Consider the following 20362-nt stretch of genomic DNA (forward strand, 5'->3'; position numbering starts at 1 on the left):
ACTTGGACTCGGGAAGGGGAACATCACACACCGGGGCCTATCATGGGGAGGGGGGAGGGGGGAGGGATTGCATTGGGAGTTATACCTGATGTAAATGACGAGTTGATGGGTGCAGCACACCAACAAGGCACAAGTATACATATGTAAAAAACCTGCACGTTATGCACATGTACCCTACAACTTACAGTATAATAATAATAAATAAATTTAAAAAAAAAAAAATAAAAAAAAAAATAAAAAAAAAATAAAAAAAAAGCTTGTTCATCCCCTAGCTCATGCCCAATTAACCTCATATGCTCCCATGTCCTGTGGACGCTTGTTCTACCGTTGGTATTTCTCAATCCAGGGAAGACAGATGGCTAAGTGCATGGGATCTGGATCCCAACAGAGGGAGTCTGGAGACCTCTTCTGCTGCTCACGAGCTGTGTAACTTTGCGCAAGTTACTTAATCTGCATGAGCCCGTTTTATTCTTGAGGTCACAAATAAATTGCAAAAATACTGAGGTCTTCTCATTTTTGGCGCAATAGGAATTACAAAGGGTCACTTTTCTACCTCCCAGTGAGATAAGCTGATCTTGTTAGCTTGTTACTTAAAGGATATCCATTTAATCTTTGCAATAAATTGCATAAAATTCATGGTGGAACTGGGACAAATAACCAGGAGCAATTAACTTTTAACTGGCATTCCAGATGCTAAAGCACATTCCTCACACACACACTCCATTTACCATTACTGTTCATTTATCCATGTTTACAAGGGATCTTCACTATAAGGGCTTTGTATAGCTATAAAATCATTCCAAACACTTTCTCATGGATACCCAATAACCCAGATCTTCCCAAGAGTCCTCAAACCTGTTCAAACCCTGGATTCTGTCGCTCAGCCCCATCTATGCCTCTGGTGTACCCACATTCTTCCAATCACATACATCTGTCATTATAAATAATTGCTGAATATTGAACAGGGCATGCGAACTCTTTGGGCAAAGAAGAATTGACATGGTACTCATGAGTACAACTGGAAAGTTGCTGCCATACATAATATTTTTCCCCAGAGCTCAAAGCACTCATTCAATCAAAAGCCTGGGAGTTATTTATACATTTATTTGGTGAAGAGTTCCTATTTTCCAGTCTATGGATCTTCAGTTTCCTCACAGGTAAAAGACTACGTGCTCTTCTCTCTCTTTGAATGAGAGCTATTATAATTTCTACATGTCTACAGTGTTAAAATATAATGTCCTGAGATTTGTTGGGGCTTGTGTGCCTCTTTTCTGCTTTGTGGGCAGAAAAGAGGGGCTTACGTTTCATGTTCTCCAATGCAGCTCTCAAATTTTAAGGGGGAAAAAAAATCACTATATTAACCTTCATTTTTGTTCCCAGAATTTGCAAGTCCAAGGCCTGGAAGGTATTCTCTTTTAAAGACTGAACGCCCAGTTCTGAATTGGGCTTTCTCTCCACAGCTCCCCTGGGCCTCATCAAGCAACCCAGACCTCTCTCTCAAACAAACTCGGCCACTGGCCTCCCTCCTGCCTGGAGACTGAAAGGCCCCTCCACTCCCTGGACGACAGCACATGGCCTTCCAGGGACCTTGGGAAGGAGGAGACCATGAGGTCTGCAGAAGGAGGTCTCTGGGGTCAGATAAGCTGAGGATGAAGATAAACAGAGACAAGGCAGCTGCCCCTCAGTTCCCCAGACTGGAAAAGGAAGCAGATCTCAGTGCACTGTGATGTTGGGAAAACCAAGGCAGCCCGTCACTGGCTGGTTTGCAAACAAGCAACGGCTTGGGCAGTCGCAAAGGGAGAGAAAGCCCTTCAGTGAAGAACTCAATCTGGGCTTCAGCATCCTCTCACCAGGGAAAAGCAGGATGGAATGAACACTGGGGTGAAGCTCCCCCTGAGAAAAAAGGATTAAGGAATGACAGGGGGTAAGGCAGAGTGTGTGTGTGTGTGTTGGGCGGAGGGGTGGGGGAGGGATGTCAGAGGAAGCCAAAATACACCCCAAATTAAATAATAACAGTAAGAGTAATGACAGTAATAATAAAGGTGGCAGCCACATGAGCAGCACACTCTCCAGGTCCTTCAGCACACAGCAGCCTGAATCGCTCCCCACTGACACGTTAACCAGGAACAACAAGCCACCTGCAGACAACAGAATCACATGATTCCATGCAAGCCCTGACCTGCCTCCCGCCACTTCCCTCCCTTTATCCTGCTCCTTCCTAAGGCTACCTGGGCAACTGGGGCTCTGCAGAAAAGGGGACATAGCATACATGCAGGACAAAGGCCAGTGACTAAAATCAGGATCCTCCCCAAAGTTGGGGGAATGGGGTGGGGTAGGGGGTACACTCCTCCCAGAGACAGTAGTAAGGACACAAAGGGAAAGTAAAAGCCACTCCACCCAGCTGACATAGCACCTTCCACCCTGCCACATCGATGACTGGGAGTCCTCACCCTCTGCAGCCACACACACATGCACACATGTGCATGCACACACACTCCACACTCCTGGCACACATGTGCAATCCTGCACACACACTCTCACCAGAGCAGGTGCCACCCAATAGCCTGGAACTCGACTGATCCTCACCACAGAAACTGCCTTTCCCAGGCTCTGCAATGGTGAATCGGTGAATCTGTGAATCCTGGAGCAGGCTGCAAATTCCTGATGGTTTCTCTTGCACAACCAGCTCTGCTCTGAACTACAGAGTTAGGTCACCCTTAGATTCCACTAAACAAGGATTTCAAGAAACCTCAGATCTGGGCATGATTTCAACAACTGAAAGGAGGTGGCTGCTTTATAAACAGAAATGATTTAATTTTTAAAAGCAGTTGATAAACATATAAACCCAGGATGCAGAAAAGGTTCAGCACTTAGAAAGACAAAAACTCTGAAATTTTAAAATTCTTCAGATGGCTTGGCCTTGTTTCTCATCTGGAGTTCTGGGCATTCAAGGTATTTATTTTTTAAGTGGGGAGAGGAAGACATAAGAAAGATGAAGTAATAAAAGGATTGTTTATAATTTTGTTCATTTTAACAGCAAATCTCCAGCAGTTCACTGCATCTCTAAAAGCAAACAAATGTTTTCTTAACAGCAATTTGTTCAAAAAGCTTGCTTTGCATCCTGATCTGTAATTTGTGGATTAAGGGCTCAGAATGTAGTCTTCTAATTGGCTGCTGCTAGCAGCAGTTACTTGGAAAGGTACTCAAAAACTGTATAGCTAGTTGGTTAAAGGAAATGGAGGAGGGAAAATGTGTCACCACCTTAAAGCAGTACACTTCTGGAAAGCAGTTCAACTACCTCCTTTTGCCAGTAATATGTCAATAGGTGCCACTCCCTCACGCAGGGCCCTGCAACAATTTTACAGCCAGAATTTGCCTGATGCAGACCCAAATTTCATATGGAGCATCCTCCCACTAGGGCCATTTTAGGTTTGCTTATTCATCAAGCATTATCAAGCACTCTGCTGCTCTCCCATAGAGAAAAACTTGTTACAGCAAAACTGTGTATTAAAATGTTGCTCAACAAGGGTAGATCAGCATGGGCTCTGTTGCTTTTGAGGACAGAAAGAAAGAGAAATCCACAGATAACTTAGGTGGGAGGATAAAAAAATATGTATCTTCCTGTAAAATACATGCAGCTAAATTTCTCCGGTGGTTTAATCAGGATGGGAAAAAAGAAAAAAAAGAAAAAAAAAACAAAACCTCTTTGGGCTCCCTATTATTTATTTAGGGAGATCAAAGGGCTTTTCCATCTAGCTTCAAACACTGTGGGAGTCATTTCAGATCACAAACAATACTGGTGAATGAGTTCTGAAAATAGCTTTCCTAGGAAGGCGGGCTGTGTGCTGAGTGGGGCTGTGGCTTCTGCTCCACACCCCAGCCAACACACTCCCCTCCCACAAGGCAACAGACGTCAGCCCATCAACAGACTCTTCCATACTGATGGGAAAAGTAAAACAGAAACCCCCAGCTTCATTGATATTTTGCTGGCTTGAATGGGTTTCCACTAAGTGAAGCAGTCTTGAACAGATCAACCTTTCCCCGGGTCTTCCGTTTCATTGGTCAGATGGGAATCTGGTTCCTGATCTCTTTTAAATCTGAGTGGCCCTGTCGGTTACCCCATTTCCTGTTCCAAGACACTTATCAGAACATAGGCTCCTGCCCTTTGAAAGCTGCACAGAGGAGGTTGAAGGGTTAGGAAATCAACCTGGGTTAAGAGGGAAAAAAAAATCCTAAACTGGCAATGTTAGGGGTGGAGTCCAAAGCGAACTGCCTCTGGCTAAAAAAACAGGACCTGGAGGGCAAAACAAAGAAATACCAGGAAATGCTAGGTGCCTTCTCTTACTTTCACCCTACTCCACCCCATGACTGCCTTCTCTCCTGAGTCACTCAATGAACTTCAAGCCAGAAGGTTTTTTCCAAAATAAGCAAGTAGGGTACAGGAGACAAAGAGGTAGACATCAAAGGACATCACAGACCTAGTCTGTGAGCTGCATATAGATGAAGGCCAGCCTAGGACCAAGCACTTCACACCTGATGGCCACCCATCATTACTCACGGTCATGGGGCAGGATACCACACTTAAATGCCACCATTGGTGCCCACAGTTTAAACCTTTTCTCCTGCCCTATATGTTGAAATACTACTGATCGGAGACATGGCCCAAATACTAACAACAGGAACAATGAACAGAATCATAGAATCATAAGATCTAGTGAATATAGCAGTGGGACAAAGGACCTCTGAATAATTAAGAAGTATATATAGGAACAACTAAGTATATAAGACAGAAATGGTAATATTTTTCCTTCTGTATTTTAGCATCTGACTAAAATTTCTATAGGATGTGATGGGAATTTAACTCAAAGGTTTAAAAATGTGACAGGCAACTAATAAATTTTCTACCAAAAAAAGATACAACAGTCCAGATTTCATAAACTGCAAGCATAAGGCAAGTAACATTCTGAACCTACATACATACATAGCTCCCCCACCATAACATCTGGGTATTTGTTTAGTGTCCAAAAGAATAATGGTAATTCTATGGAAAAATGATAACTGACAAGAAATACACAGATTTGTTTGCAAAAATAAATGATGAGAACTTCATGGAGGGGAATATGTGCAGTGATAGGATGTTCCAGACTAATTAAAGTGCAAGGTAATTTGCTTCTACTTCTCAAGGAGGGCTTATGAGAAACACAGACCCCTTCTTTAACATCCTAGGAGACCGGACAGCGAATAGCTGCTGAAATCAAGACTTTTGCTCCTGTTCATCCACTAGGCAGTTGAGGCCATGCTCAACCTACAAAGCTAAGGGATTGTTAATACAGTGCTAATTATGGCTACAGAGGCTACAAATTCAGGTTGGCAGGCAATTCTCTAAGCCAGAAGCCTGTCATGCATTGCAGAGTTTGTTATACCAAACAGCTGCCCATTCCTTCCCTAAGATTCCCAACACACAGCAGAAGCTGGTTGGGGATGAGGTCAGGAAATGACAGAAAGAGAACTCTCTTACCTGGCTGCTCCATACTCAGGGGGATGCTGATACCTCATCAGTTGCCCCTCTGTTCTCCCTGGCTGGTTCAGGCGATGCTCACTATAGAAGTGCCCTGGCTCTTGGGGCTTGCACACTACAGATTGGGGTGGCATGCCCTTGAAGGGATACTCTGGTGGGGGGCCTCGGTGTTCCATGCCCTTCAGGCTATGCTGGTTAGGAAGTGGCCCTTGGGCCTTGTAGAATTCACTGGAACTTGTGGGATTCTTGTACAGGTCATTGGGTTGTGGTGGGGAGAGGGGAGCACTGGTAACAGGTGGATGGGCCTTAACTCCACTGGTGGCCAGTGACATCTGCATTAGTCGTTCACTCAAGGAACGGACATGCCCTTGCTTAAGGTCTCTGAGTCCTTCATCTTGGTGCATCTTTCCAGGATTGAGCCGCTGAACTGATGGGCGTCCCTCGGTCCTCATCTTCTGGTTGGTGACTCCAGTGACATAGAAGGCAGCTCCAACACTGGCATGCTGTTGGCCCCGAAAGTACTGGGACTGAACCTTGGCTTCTTCGTAAGTCGGGAGTTCTTCATTATTCTGCATTCTAGGAGACAGTTGCTTCTCCATGATGATGTTTTCTGACTGGATTTCCTGCCCCTGGGGTTCTTGTCGAGCAGCATGAGCCACAAGCTGTTGGTGGTGGTCTTGGGGACTCAACACATCACTCTGAGGGCCCAGGTTCCCACTGCCAGTGGGGAAAGGAGGGCCATTCCCTGTGGCTTGCTGGTGTATGGCAAGTAGGCTGCGATTCTCACTAGGATTGCCATAGCGAAGCTGCTCTTGTAGCAAACGCTGCAATACTGTGGTCCCTCCACTTGGCTGTTCTTCAGAATTTCTCATCTCTATTGCTGGTGGTGCCTTGTGAAGAGAGAGAGAAATTGGGCACCTGGGCTGCCCTTGACCTGGGAAGGGGAAACAGGAAGCTTAACACCCAGTTGATGGATAAATTAGTCCTCTAAAGGGAATGAAAATGGATATTGGAGGGTGAGGATTCTATTGCAGAAACAAAGTAGAGAATTTAACCTAAAATTAATAGATTTTTGGGGATTCCAGGCCCTAGCACTGATATGATGAGGAAAGTGGAGGCATAAGAGCTCTAGGTTTCCTCTTTCACTTTTAGCATGAGCTAAATATTCAATCTGGACTTAACTCCTAAGAATGCTTGAGAAACCTGGAACAGTCAAGTAGGGTAATTAAAGTGAGTAACTTTTCAAGGTCCATATTCACAGGCTTCATCTCTCTGTATTCTATTTAAGGTAAAAACCCAAATCTTATTACTGTGGAGGTGGGGGCAGGACAGTGGGGAAAATTACCCCATAACAGGATTTGTAAAGCAGCTCAGCATATGAAGCGAGCTACAAAATGCAAAATAAAGACTCAAATAAATAAAAGGTGAAGAGAGCTTGGCTTGCACCAGATAGTAATGATCCCTGCCTCGATGCAAATCTTTTTCTCTGATCTCATAAGGCTCTGAAACATCTTTTTAAAAAATCATTTTTGTAGTATCCATTTTGGATGCTGCTTGGCTTAATAAGAGAAGGACTTGGAATACTTATTACTGACAAAGTTGCCTTTCAGCCCTCCCGAAATAGTCATTGAGATGTGTTGTTGTTGTTATTGGGTAGGAGAAGCTTAAAGGGGAAGCCTCTTTTATTTGAAGTGCGCCTCTGACAAAATTTAGAAATTGAAAAATATAAAGACCATCCTTCTGGAAAGGGTGTATGATTAGCATATCCCCTCCCTCACCACCAATTCTTCTAAACAGGTAATATGGGTTGACTGAAACTGATAACTTTAGTAACACAATTTAATATTCAAATTCTAATCATATTATTGGTTTACAGGGTATACAACTGATTCCTCTTTTCTTGACGTCTATTTTCTCAACTGAAAAATGACTGGTAGATGACTTCTCTCTCTCAGCACTGTACAGTATCCACTAATTCATTAGAGATTCAAAAATTCTTTGGACAGAATCTGTCATGTTAAGTATTGGAATTAAATAATAATGTTCAATAATGAAACTCTCACTTTAAGGATCTTTAGTAATTGGTGGAGAATGAAGATAATGTCACACAAAAAGTCACAATAAAGGTCAATTTAACCCGCATCACGTTTCTAGATGGCAACTGTGGATCCCTGGCTCCCAGGCTCTTATTTCTATGATATTAAGTGGCCTGCAATCTCTCTGGAAACATGAACCCCCTTCCTTTGGTCATGCAGAGACAGAGTGACCCAGAATGTATATATAGTATATGAAGAAAGTTCATCTTCTCTCTTCACTTCTTGTTGGTTACCGCTACCTGGCTTCCAACTGTTGTGCTGGGCAGTCTGACAACACTAAGGGACCCTCCAAAGTCCCCTTCATCATATTCTCTTGGAAAGTGCACACCAGTGGGGTAAGCAACCAGTCCCTTTTCCATTCCTCCCAATGTGCCTCCAGGACTCCTGTACTTGAACTGTCAAATTGGGATATTCTGATAGGTTGACAAGCATAATATATAAATCTTTTTTGGTGCCCAAAACTAGAGAGATGACTACCAAATTACTTTTCCTTGCTCAAAAAATGGAAACAGGAACATGTATGGTGTTAAAGCAAAAATGACTTACATACGCTCCCTGCAAGGCAGGGAAATGCAGACACTGAGCTGCCCTGGACCCTGAAAAGTATACCACCCCCTCCCACGTCACATCCACCCCACCCTGCATGCACGCAGTCACACATGCATACACACATGCACACGCGCACACACACACACACACACACACACACACAGAAATATTCCATACCTATTTCTGCTTTCTTTTAGGCTTAAAGCCTTGATCAGGATAGGGAATTCTTGCTTATGAGCAGCTCCAGAAACCGCAACGGCAGATTCCCTCTCCCCTAACACTCAGGTTCAGGGTAAGCGCCGCCAAGAGTCCAACCACTGGTCACTCTGAAATGTTCAGGAGGGGAAGGGAGGGAGAAATAAAAACGTCGTTTCTATTTTGCCACCAATGGCCAGCAGTTAACCAAACCAGTTCTTCCAAGAGAATGACTTGTCCTCCTATGGTGCTTGGCTTTTAAATGAGTAGCAGAGTCCATCTCCACTAGGGCAGAAAAGAAACCTCAGTGTCCAGCAGCTGTGTCCGGAAAGCCAGGCCGGTCTCCAGTGATGGAAATGTTCAGGTCTGAGACTAGAAAGGCTTGCTCTGTTCTGACCTCACAGCCCTAGAAAGCTACCACTTCCATTCCAAGTTGGAAGGGTGGATGATGACAAAAGCCAAAACCACTGTCGCCTTTAGGGTGCAACCTTTAAACTGCTATTAGTAGCAGGGGAGGTTAGTGAGGCTCACTGTCCCACATCCCAGAAGGGAGTGCAGTCATCATAAGGTAGGTTTTTGGTCAAAAAAACAACACTCAGTGAGGCTCCCAATTTGAGTGCCTCAAGCTCAGATAGGTGGGGCGGGAGGGGGGCAACTTCTTTTCAACCAAGTCATTAAGTATTTATTAAGTATTTATCGACTATTCCACACATGTGTCAGCCTCATGCTAGACATAATAAGGGCTGCAAAGACACATAAAATATAATCCCTGCCCTCATGGAGCTTACACTCTGATCATCTAATCAACGGTCCATCCATTCTTGGAGTAGGAAAGTAGACTGCCCTTCCCAACACAGAGTGCAACCCTTCTCCAAGCAGAAGATGCCTCCACTTGCTTTCTTGGCACTTCGATTGCCCCGGTGTCTCAGCAAAAAAAAAAAAAAAAACTCACAGACTTACATTATATAGACTAGATGCAAATGCATAATAGACCTGGATTTGAGATAGTCCTTACGTCTAATTTCTGCTTGGACTCTCTGCAAAGCCTTGTCAGCCTAATCAAAATGATTCTAAGACTCAGGAGTTTAAGTGAGATGCACATGAACCACATTCCTATCTTCTGTCCTGGCCTATCTATGATTCATTCATATCACTTAAAGGAAAGGCTTAATCCACTCCATGAGAGGAGGAAAGCAATGCAAAAGAAGTACACAAACATCTCTGTATTTTGAGAGCATGTTCAAAACATTCAAGTTTTTAAAAAATCCACAAAACCACAAAGTGATTAATTTAACATTATTTCCTTGCAATGTTGCCAAAAATAAAGTGAACAGACATACAGTGAACAAACACGGAAATGTGTCTTTCCATCTTGTTTTGGCACAACATATAATCATGATCAAAAGCAAAATCATCTCAAATCTGCAAGGTAATTATTTTAGGGTGTCTCCCCTAATTTTGAAGCAGAGGAACAACTTCTAATTGGAATCAAAGCTGGACTTTTGACAGAGCTATGGTACATAACCACCGGCTTCTATTGTCCAATTCTGAACAAAACATTCATCCTTTTTTTTTTTTTTCCTTTTTCAACTGAAACACCAGAAAACCGCCCAAGGCTTTTAAACTTGAGTCCCTGGAGAGAAACTACCATATGATTATTTTCCAGTACGATTTAGATTCTTCAGGCTGATATTACTGGTTTTCTCCTGATACTCGGCTCTTCACTGAGAAAACTTTACTCGTGCAAGGTCTTTCTTCTCTCAATTTTGTCCTCTGTATCCTTTTCTTATTTATTTATTTATTTATTTATTTAATCTATTTTTGAGATGGAGTCTTGCTATGTCACCCAGGCTGGAGTACAATGGCAGGATCTAGGCTCCTTGTAACCTCTGCCTCCCAGGTTCAAGTTATTCTCCTGCCTCAGCCTCCCATGTAGCCAGGATTACAGCTATGTGTCACCATGCCTGGCTGATTTTCATATTTTTAGTAGAGTCGGGGTTTCGCCATGATGGCCAGGCTGGTCTTGAACTCCTGACCTCAGGTGATCTGCCTGCCTCGGTCTCTCAAAGTGTTGGGATTACAGGCGTGAGTCATCACACTCGGCCCCTCCATATCCTTTTCAAAACCCAAATCACTTTATGTTAACTGGACACAGATCGTTCCCCTACCCTCACCCCCCTCGTGCCATCTTTGTCTCTGTTTAAAACAGAAAAAGAAATCAGCCTAAGGAAAAAGCTTTGCAGAGTCCTTTCCAGTTTACTATTTTCTTCTTGAAGAACTTATGTTCATCTACATGTCAAGAGTCACATAATGAAGAAAACACTACTCCATGTATTTGAGAAAGGAAAGGAAAAGACTCCTTGTTTCATGCACAAGAACTAAAATAGTATGAACTCTGTAACCTTTAATCTCCCTGTAGCTTTAATCATGCCACTGCCAGGGGTCTGACATCATCTTCAATCAATAAAATAACTTTGTTTTTCCTGGGCACACAGACTGTCTCTGAGAATATTTGATAGGAAAAAAAAGAATAATTGTGGTTCTGTCTTTACAAATGCAATTTGAATCTACATAATCAACTGTTCTATAACAACAGGGAAGCAAGGCCAAGCTAAATTCTTACTCCATTTGCAGTCATTGGCCTCTCTCAATACACCTGTGAGGTTGAGCCAAAACATATTAATGAAGGCCTAGATGTTTCCCAAGACAAGTCCCAGAAAATCCACATTACAAGGTGGTCAGGACAGACCAAATTCCCACCCTTCAAATAAATTTTGCAATATGCCTATAAGATCTTCTTTCTATCTCCTCTTCTATACCCTCCCGCATTCTGCCCCTACCTCTCATTCTACCCAACCAGGATAAAGAATCTAAGTCTAAGAAAGCTGTTTCTCTGCTAAATCTTGGTCAACTTGTTTCATCCAATTTGACTCCCTTATCTGGGCCAGTTCAAAGTTTTCCCTGTACCTATGTGTATGTATTTGTGCAAACACACACACACACACACAACCTCTCACAAAAAGCGAGAGGCCCCAGTAAATTCTTACGTTCTCTCAGGTTGGTCCATATTGTAGCCAAAGTACCCTAGAGAATACCTGTCCCAACACTCTTGCAACCTAAGATACCAATTCACTTCATTTGGGATGTGAAAAAACAATGGTCCTTTTGCAGGTTATCTCTAAACTTTCAACAGGTAACGGGTAGGCATCATAAACACCGTGGCACAGAGTCTGGGCCTAGAGTCACACTGCCCAAGTTTAAATCCTGGATGTATGGTTTACTAACAGACCTTGTACATGTCTCCTGATCTCCCAAGTCTCAATTTCATCATCTGCAAAATAGGGATAATGGTGCTCATACTTCACAGGGTTGTTATAAAGATTACGGGAATTAATCCATGTAGAGTGCTAAGCATGGAGACTGGCACATAATAAGGCCTCAATAAAAGTAAGCTATCACTGTCACTGTTATTTCAAAGTAGCCTCTTTTTTTTAGAAGTGTACAGCAATTTTATGAAGGTTTTTTTTTTTTAAAGAAACTTAAAAAAAAAAAAAAAAAAAAAGAACCTTTATTTGCAACTCAGTCTACCACACAGGGGTCCTTAGATCATTGAAACCCAGAACTGGAAAGGCTCTTGGGAGACAACCCAGTGGTCCCACCCTCTTCTTGTATAGATGAAGATGCCAGGGCCTCAAAGGGTAAGAGAGAGCCAGGACCAAAATGAAAGTTTTTATAATGCCTAGGGCAAGAACCCTTCCACTACAACATATTATCTAGCATTATTTGCCTGTACAAAGAAGATGCTTAATAACTACTTATTACATAGAATTGACCCTGGTTTTAAAAGACTATAAACCTGCTTTAATGCCACCACTGATTTTCCAGTTCCATTGGAAGTAAAATGTTAATGGAAGGAAGGAAAATTCAAGGAGGTAAGGGGGAAGTGTTCAGCTAGAAGTACTACTATAGAAAGGCTTTGCAAATCCACTTTTTAGGCTAAGATGTGAGGTGGATTGAACAGCAACATGAACCTCCACGGATTGATGTCTCCAGGCCCCCAATTTCAGGTCTGTTCAATATCATACCAGCTTGGCATTGGCTCTTACTTAATTCTAGCATTAGTTCAAGAAAAGGCTTAAGAGAAGAGTCAGCCCTGACTCTTCTTTGTTCTTATCTCTACCTCTACGATATAGTTTGGAGGTATGTCCTTGCCCAAATCTCATGTTGAATTGTGAGGTTTGGTGGGAGGTGATTGGATTATGGGGGCAGATCTTCTTGGTGCTGTTCTGACAGTGAGTTCTCATGAGATCTGGTTGTTTAAAAATGTGTGGCATCTTCCCCCGTTGTCTCTTGCTTTTGCCATGTGATGTGCCTGCTCCCCCATCGCCTTCTGCCATGATTGCAAGCTTCCTGAGGCCCCCACCCCAAAGCCAAGTAGATGTTCGCACCATGCTTCCCATAAAGCCTGCCGAACTGTGAGCCAATTAAAACTCTTTTCTTTATAAATTACCCTGTCTCAGGTATTTATAGCAATGCAAGGACATTGCATTGCAAATACCGCAATTATTTTTGCACCACCCTATTAGATTAGGTTGAAAAATTATTTTAAGAACCACAGCAAGGCCTTGGCATTTCCAAATCTTACTGAGGATCAGTGTGAGAGATCCGTTTCTGGGATGGTAACTCAAGGTCTTGGTCGTTTTTGGTCCCAGTTTGACTTTGCCTTGTTCTGAAGCAATTACCTTGAACATGTTTATAGGCAACAAAAGTGATCAACCCTGAAGTGGATGTGAGCAGTGACATACTGTGTAGCAAGGAGAATCCTGTTGCCATCTCCCTCTATCCCCCAGCACACACATCCATTCCCAAAGAGGAGTAGACTATGTCTTCACATCCCCTTCTTTATTATCTCAGGAAAAGTATAAAGGGTCCCTGTAATTAGATGGAGCCTAAAATGAGAAAAGTTTAAGAATATACCTAGAAGCTGCCTGCTTCACCAATCTCTAACCTCCAATGCCAGACCGCCCATTTTTCATGTCTACTTATATTTTATTTTACAAGTAATATAAGCACAGCATGCACATATTTTTAATAAAGAAAAAATCACTTATAATCCCAGCACCTCAACTTAAGCATTGTTAACATTATATTTCCTTTAGTGTTCCTATGTGTATTTGTGTTTTTACAAAGCAATGAATTATTAGTAAGATGTAATTTTGGATCCTGCATTTTACCTCATCATAAATACTTTTTCCATGTTGTGGCATAACTTCATAACATCGTAATGGCTGCATAATAGTGCATTAAACAAGTGTATCAGCATTCACTTACCCATTCTTCAATTATTAAGACATGTAAATTGCTTCCAATTTTATGCTAGTCTAAATAATGTTACAAAAACACTGTGTGATTGAACCTTTTTCAATACTGTAGGTTGTTTCTTCATGATAGAATCCTAGAAGTGAAACTGATGGGTCAAGAAGCATAAATGTTTTTAGACAACCCACTAAAAAATAAAATTAGCAAAACACCAGAGTCCCATGAAATCCCTCCCTCATTTAACGAAAAATTATCCTGCTCTCATTTTTCCACCAGGGCAGAGCAGGGCTCCTGGGAGGGAAAGAAGCCAAGAGAAGCAGTGTAGTATCCCAGTGGCTTGCGAAATGGCAGAGTGGAATGTGGGCTCCCCTGTGAATCCAGCTTGCATGCACTTGCCCCAAATTGCCACCCAGCCAAGAAGCTAATTAGTAAAAGCATCAGGTGGGTGAGAACAGGTTCATGGCCTGTAATAGCTTATATCATCTTTCATTTTTGCCCTTGGAAAGATCTGACAGTCAGCTTGAAGACATTCAGTTCTTGTGACCCAACCTGCTTACATTCTGAGAACTGAATTTGTCAGTTTTTAAATCCCAATCTTCAATATATCTTAAGGGACATTTTGCTTTATAGAACTAAGCAGGCATGATCAATGAGCCTGTGAGTGTAGCTCTATTTTCAGCCTCAGTTAAGGTGGCACATTTAAGGTCAGCCCTGTTTAGTATTATATGACTAAGTGACACCTGTCTTAAATGGTCAATGTATTATAGACAGAGGTTTATTTTGCAGACCTGACCATAAAAGTCATCCAGTCCTAAAGCAGGGGAGGCAATAGGTCAGAGATGCCCCTGGCTTAGCAAGAGTGGACACAACAGGCATTCTTTCCGTGACTTCTTAGCCAGAACTCTCAAAATAAGGCAGTTCTGCTTTCTACCTTCTCTTTGAAGATTTTTCCCTAATCCCTCTCCATCTATTCCTGACCTCAACTCTGCTCAATATGGAAAATTAATTCTCTATGATGACACTTATCACAGCAAATTTTCCATAAACTTTTATTGAGCACTTAACTGTAGCCAGACATTGTGCTAGGTAAGCCCAAGGGTGGTAATAAATAAATAAATAATAAATAAATAAATAAATAAATAAATAAATAAATAAAACAGAGCCCAGTCCTTGAGGAGCTCCCAGTCAGGCAGAGGAGGCCCAACTCAACAGGAGAACAGAGGTATGAGCCGATAGCTCCAGCAACACATAGCGCTCTGCAAAAAACCCTGGGCTACCTGAAAAAGCTTCCAAGAGGAGGAAAACACCAAAAACCTATGAGCTGAGTAGAAGACATGGAATGTGATAACCAACTTGACATCAAAGATAGGTTGAGATATATCTTTGGGAGTCATTAGCATATGGATGACAGCTAAGGTCGTAAGAGAGGACTAGAGCATATTGACTAGGAACAGAACAGAACCCAGGATGAAACTAAACATGAACTTCTGGAAAAAAAAAATGGTCATTTAAGGGTTAGGTACTTTGCAAATGTGGGAGGGAAAGAAATTCCTTTATTTGTCCCCATGGCCTTTCCTCCCATATATCTCCAATCTAGACCTTGGAATACTCAGCTCCAGGGACAGAAATCCCCAGCTGTAGTGCGGAGAGAAAAAAAAGTTAACTCTCACCTTTTAAGCTTCTGAGTGCCCCTGTAGCAATCACCATTACGGGTTGAGCCAGAAATGGAAATGGAAGTTGCTAGACTGTAAGATCTTAGAGGGCATGGGCTGGGTGTGTGATTTTTCATTGTATCCATCCCAATACCTAAAACATTAACTGGTACATAAAATGTGCTTAATAGTTGCATTCCGAGTAAATAACTTTCCCAAAACTTTGCTAGAGGCCACAGCAGGAGAAGAAAACAAAGAAAGACATGGAATAACAACAATAATAATGTTATTGTTACCTTTAGTTTCTCAGCCTTCCTTCTAAGGAAACAAAAGCTCTTTCACTTCTGCTATTTTATTTGTCCTTCTCGGCAGCTCTGTGGGGAAATAAAGGCAGATGTGATTAATTCCATTTTAGAACTGGAGAGGGAAGCTCAAGTCCAGAACAGATAGCTAATCATAACTAATTGGAACAGAATTTCACTGCTGCCCATTGGTAGGGCCAACATTGGAATCCAGGTCTTGTGACTTCCTTGGTTCTAAGACATAACCCTCCATGGAACTGCCTCTCCAGTTTTTAAGAGGACAGTTCACAAGAGAAATTCATTAGGAAAGCAAACTCCTGAAGCACTCCAACAGTATCTTGAGCAAGTGAGTGAGCTGCATCTAAAAGAAAGTAATCTGTTCCCCCACATCAACACTGGGATGACTAAACCCAATTCCCAGTGGGGCTCTACTAACATAATTGAGAGCTCCCTGTTTTGCTGTGCCCCTTTTCAAGGGAGCCCCATCTGCCTTCAGTCTGGTTTTTGTGTCTGAGTGGGGCTCAGGTGCTGACTGCAGGTGTGGCATCCAGCAGGTGCATGGACAGGAGCCAGCATTTCATATCTTCATACCGAAGGGTCTGAGTCACTCTCTGAAGGCAGAAGGCAGCCCCTCCTCCTCCTGCTGTTGCCTTGCAAGCACAGGGAACCTGCCTTGCCTGTGGTGCCATTGCAGAACTGAATCTAAACCCTGCCTTCCCAAGAAGGACTAGAGTGAGATTAAACCACAAATCATATAACCCAGCTAACTTTCTCACTTGCACAAACTACTGCAGGCATACACCTACGCCGTAGGCACAGCGTCAGAGAACCTAGGTACAGAATGACCGTCACCTAAAGTGATGGGGGAAAGGAGGGCCACAACAGGCCCATATTTTGTATTTAGCTACACAGCATGGACTCTACTGCAAACGACCCTGAAATCTCAGAAGCAAATACTCACCCCCTTAAAAAAAAAAAAAAAAAAAAAAAGTGGAGTACAGTAAAAAGAACCTGCTAGAAATCTTGCACTCCTGTTCTCACCATAACCTCTCTCCTTCAGGCTTCCAGGGGAGAACCGCTTAGCCTGGTCACAGAAAGCACCAGGTCAGAAAATTCATCATATTTCCCTAACAAAAGCCCAACTGGCAGCCTGAGGCAGATAGAATGTTCCTGGGAGTAAAGGGGGTCATCAAAATTTTCTTAGCTTCAAAAATTGTTTGCTTTTAAAAAAAAATCTGCCTCCCCAACTCTCTCTCTCAGGCACACACACATAGACCAAAGAGAAACTAATTGTACAAGAAAAAAAAAAAATGAAATCTTACCTTAATAAAATGGTTTATTGTCATTTGTTCTATTTCTCTAATTCATACGGGAAATTCAAATAAGCTTTGGTTTACAGTCCATGATCCAGAAAGCAAAACTGGCTACCACACTAAAATGTGACCATTGTATATAAACATAGTAAAACGAAAATCTGAACTGAAAATCTAAATGTAATAAAGAGGAAATTAGGTTTCTTCAAAACAGGCAATCTAAATAATTTTCCCCATCTGTGATTTTTATCTTAGTTTGCTATCACATGGAACAAATGTCACTAATTCAATGCAAATACATGCCCCTTGAAAACAACCAAAATGAATAAGGGATGTACTAATTAGCTTCTAATGGGGAAGGTTTTAATTGAGCTATTCTTTAACAATCTTCATCAAAGTTTCCAGGGCAACTTCATAAAAGGATGTCAAACCTGGCCCATATTTTTATTCCCTTAAAAATAATTTTCAAAACACAGAAACACAGAAAGCTGATTTCTCTTCCATGCTGTTAACACTCAGGCCACTACATTTTCTGATGTCAGCAATCCCCTTCCCACAAATATTCCAAGTATGCACCACCGTCATTCTCCTTTCAATTATGTGGTTTCTCTGCTCCTTTACTGATTGAGTCCAGGCCTCTCGGATAATGAGAAGCATGTGCAGGGAAAATATGCTCTTAAAAAACACATACATCAGTTTTATCTGCATTATAAAGGGGAGAGCAGATCATTTGTCCACATCAAAAAGACTGAAATGTGAAGTTTGCTATGGGGTATATATAAGGGGAAAAAAGATCTGTATCAATGCCTAAGGTTGGTAGAGGGGCAGCACAGTTATTGTGATCTGATGTGACACCAATAAGAATAAGGGAGACTCTCCACCAAATCCACCCTTTCTAGCTTGGCCACATTTATATTTCATGTTATCTTAATGTTTCTTTTGGGGGTATTTAAGTTCTGACATACACATGGAAATGAGCCACGAATTGTACAGCAAGCATAAATATTCCATCATTAATAAAAACCAGCTGTGTATAAAACGCTACAATGGCTGGGTTTCAGTTACTGGCTATCATCAGTATGTGTCACAAGCAAATATTACTGAAAACTTTCTCCCTTAAAACGCGCATGCGCACACACACAGAAGTGTGCTTTATTCTTTTTCACCTTTTGGAGGAGCTTTGAAGAAGTCACTGATCTCTATAGTCCTTTTCAACTAACGTTTCTTTTTGAAGCTATTTTTCACCACCCTGTAAGATACTAGAGTTCTCTTATTTGTACCTCAACTTACCACACAGTACAAAACTGTTTAATTTTTTTTTGTTCAAAAAGCCGAGACGGCCAATAATACAAATGTTGGGTTAATGGTAATTACAGTTAGTAAGGCAATGGGGCACCAAAGGGCACTGTATGTTATGAGAGAGCAAAGCTCATTAAAAAGGAACACCTGCTCAAGACCCTATAATAAGCCTGCTTTGCCATCATGCAAACACCTTTCATCCAATGACCTCAAAGCATGTGCCCAATATGAAGCATGCCGAAACACCTCTGTGAGGTATTAATATCCTTGCTTCCCAGAAGGGTAACTGAAGCTTAGAGCGGCTAATTCATTTACCCTTGGTCACATGGTAAGCCAGAGAAGGGCCGGGCAGAGAAAACCAGATCCCGGCTTCAAGTCACACAGGCTAATGATATTTCATAGAGTTAGGGCAAGAGTGAAAGTGCCTTTACAAATGTCAAGGCAAGCCCACAGACTTAAAAGGTAGATTTTCAACAGCTGCCTTAGGAAACATTGGCAAATACATCCATTTGCATTTTCTCCAGGATCATATATTACCAAAAAAAAAAAAAAGTTCCTGTTCCTCATTTGGTACTTTCTAAATACTAAAAACCTGTACCGCACTTTCTACTCCAGTTAGAGAAATTTAATCTAATTTATGATGAGCCACTGGTTTCCAGGAATGAATCCATCAATTTTTTTTATTTTTTTATTTTTTTATTTTTGCTCTTGTTGCCCAGGGTAGAGTGCAATGGCGTGATCTTGGCTTACTGCAACCTCCGCCTCCTGGGTTCAAGCAATTTGTCCCTCAGTTTCCCGAGTAGCTGGGATTACAGACATGCGCCACCACACCCAGGTAATTCTGTATTTTTAGCAGAGTCGGGAGTTTCACCACGTTGGACAGGCTGGTCTCAAACTCCTGACCTTAGGTGATCTGCCCGCCACTGCCTCCCAAAGTGCCGGGATTACAGGCGTGAGCCACCACATCCGGTGAATCCATCAAATCTTAGAGATCACATGTATACCATACCTTTGTTATCAAAGGAAAATTAAAGAACTATGAAACTGAACTTTCACTACATGGTGAAGACCTCAGATGAAGAACCCATTACGCGTGGGCCATTCTGCTGCTGCACGTATTGTCTTTTATTTAACTGTCTAAAATCCTTAGTTTCTTTGCTATCTTTTAGTCTAATTTAAACGTATTATTTTCCATGCTATAAAACAAGTATATCTGTGCTGTCCTGCTTCTCCTTTCTCATTCTGAAGATTTCATAGTCCACCCAAATTTGTACTCACTTGATGGCATATCACTATACAGTGATTTAAAAATCATTGCCAATGATTTAGACAAGGTAAACAGTGGACCCTAATTTTTGTTGCTGTTGTTGCTGTTGTTAACAAGAATGGGGGAGAGATAACAGGAGGTCAAACAAATTAAATTAACAGCCTTGCTAGATACATGAACAATTCCTGAATCACAGAGTGTTTAGGGATTACTTATTATATCCATCAGCTTCTCCTGGCATTTGAGAAACAAAATATATGGGAGTCTTCATGTGTCCTCCATTAGATTCTGACTTCTTTCCTCCACATGGGTTTACAAAGCTAAGTCTTAGGTGGGCTCTTATTGAAAAGCAACATTGTATATATCTGTGGCTCCAATTTTCTAAAATTCATGTTAGTACAGGAACCAGGACTTGAAAGGAACTAGAAAAAATGAAAGCAGGTGATCTGTTAGGATGACGGAATTCTTGAAGTTTTGGATAGAGTCTTAGCTTCTTAATGTTGGGTTGTTAAAATATAAAACATGATGCATCTATATTCATATATCCTTACAGGATCTTTTTTTTTTTTTTTTTTAACATGATGACTAGATGATTGAATTTCTAACAATGGTTGCACTTCATTCTAGTAGCAATCATTCACATTCATACTCGATATTGAGGCCTAGAAAGAAAACCATAAACTTATGAGAACTGGCTCTCAAAATCACCCTGTCCAAATCCACAATTTACAGTGGAAAAAAAAAAAAACTTAACAGAGGTAGTAAACCCAGTTACGGTTGGGCCTAGAGCCCAGGTCCTTCTCACCAGTAGGCTCACTAGGAAATCTTATTGCAGATTCTTAGGTTAAAAGT

At 41.8% G+C, this 20362-nt stretch overlaps 1 protein-coding gene across 4 annotated transcripts in view; it reads right to left on the reverse strand.

The window, feature by feature from the left end:
* Window positions 1-20362, reverse strand: part of AMOT (angiomotin) — a 67393-nt gene that overhangs the window by 43062 nt on the left and 3969 nt on the right. For 2 of the 4 annotated variants that reach the window (XM_031660715.1, XM_021932638.2), the window contains exons 2-4: window positions 15626-15703; window positions 8341-8489; window positions 5519-6452 (exon numbers count right to left, since the gene is read on the reverse strand). In XM_031660715.1, the coding sequence (XP_031516575.1) occupies window positions 5519-6390 (872 nt within the window). In that variant the 5' untranslated portion in view covers window positions 6391-6452; window positions 8341-8489; window positions 15626-15703. Of the gene's footprint in view, window positions 1-2586; window positions 5481-5518; window positions 6453-8340; window positions 8490-15625; window positions 15704-20362 lie in introns of those variants that run through there. The other 2 variants (XM_031660716.1, XM_031660717.1) reach the window with 2 other exon arrangements.

Source organism: Papio anubis, chromosome X (assembly GCF_008728515.1).
Source record: "Papio anubis isolate 15944 chromosome X, Panubis1.0, whole genome shotgun sequence".
Lineage (NCBI taxonomy): Eukaryota > Metazoa > Chordata > Mammalia > Primates > Cercopithecidae > Papio > Papio anubis.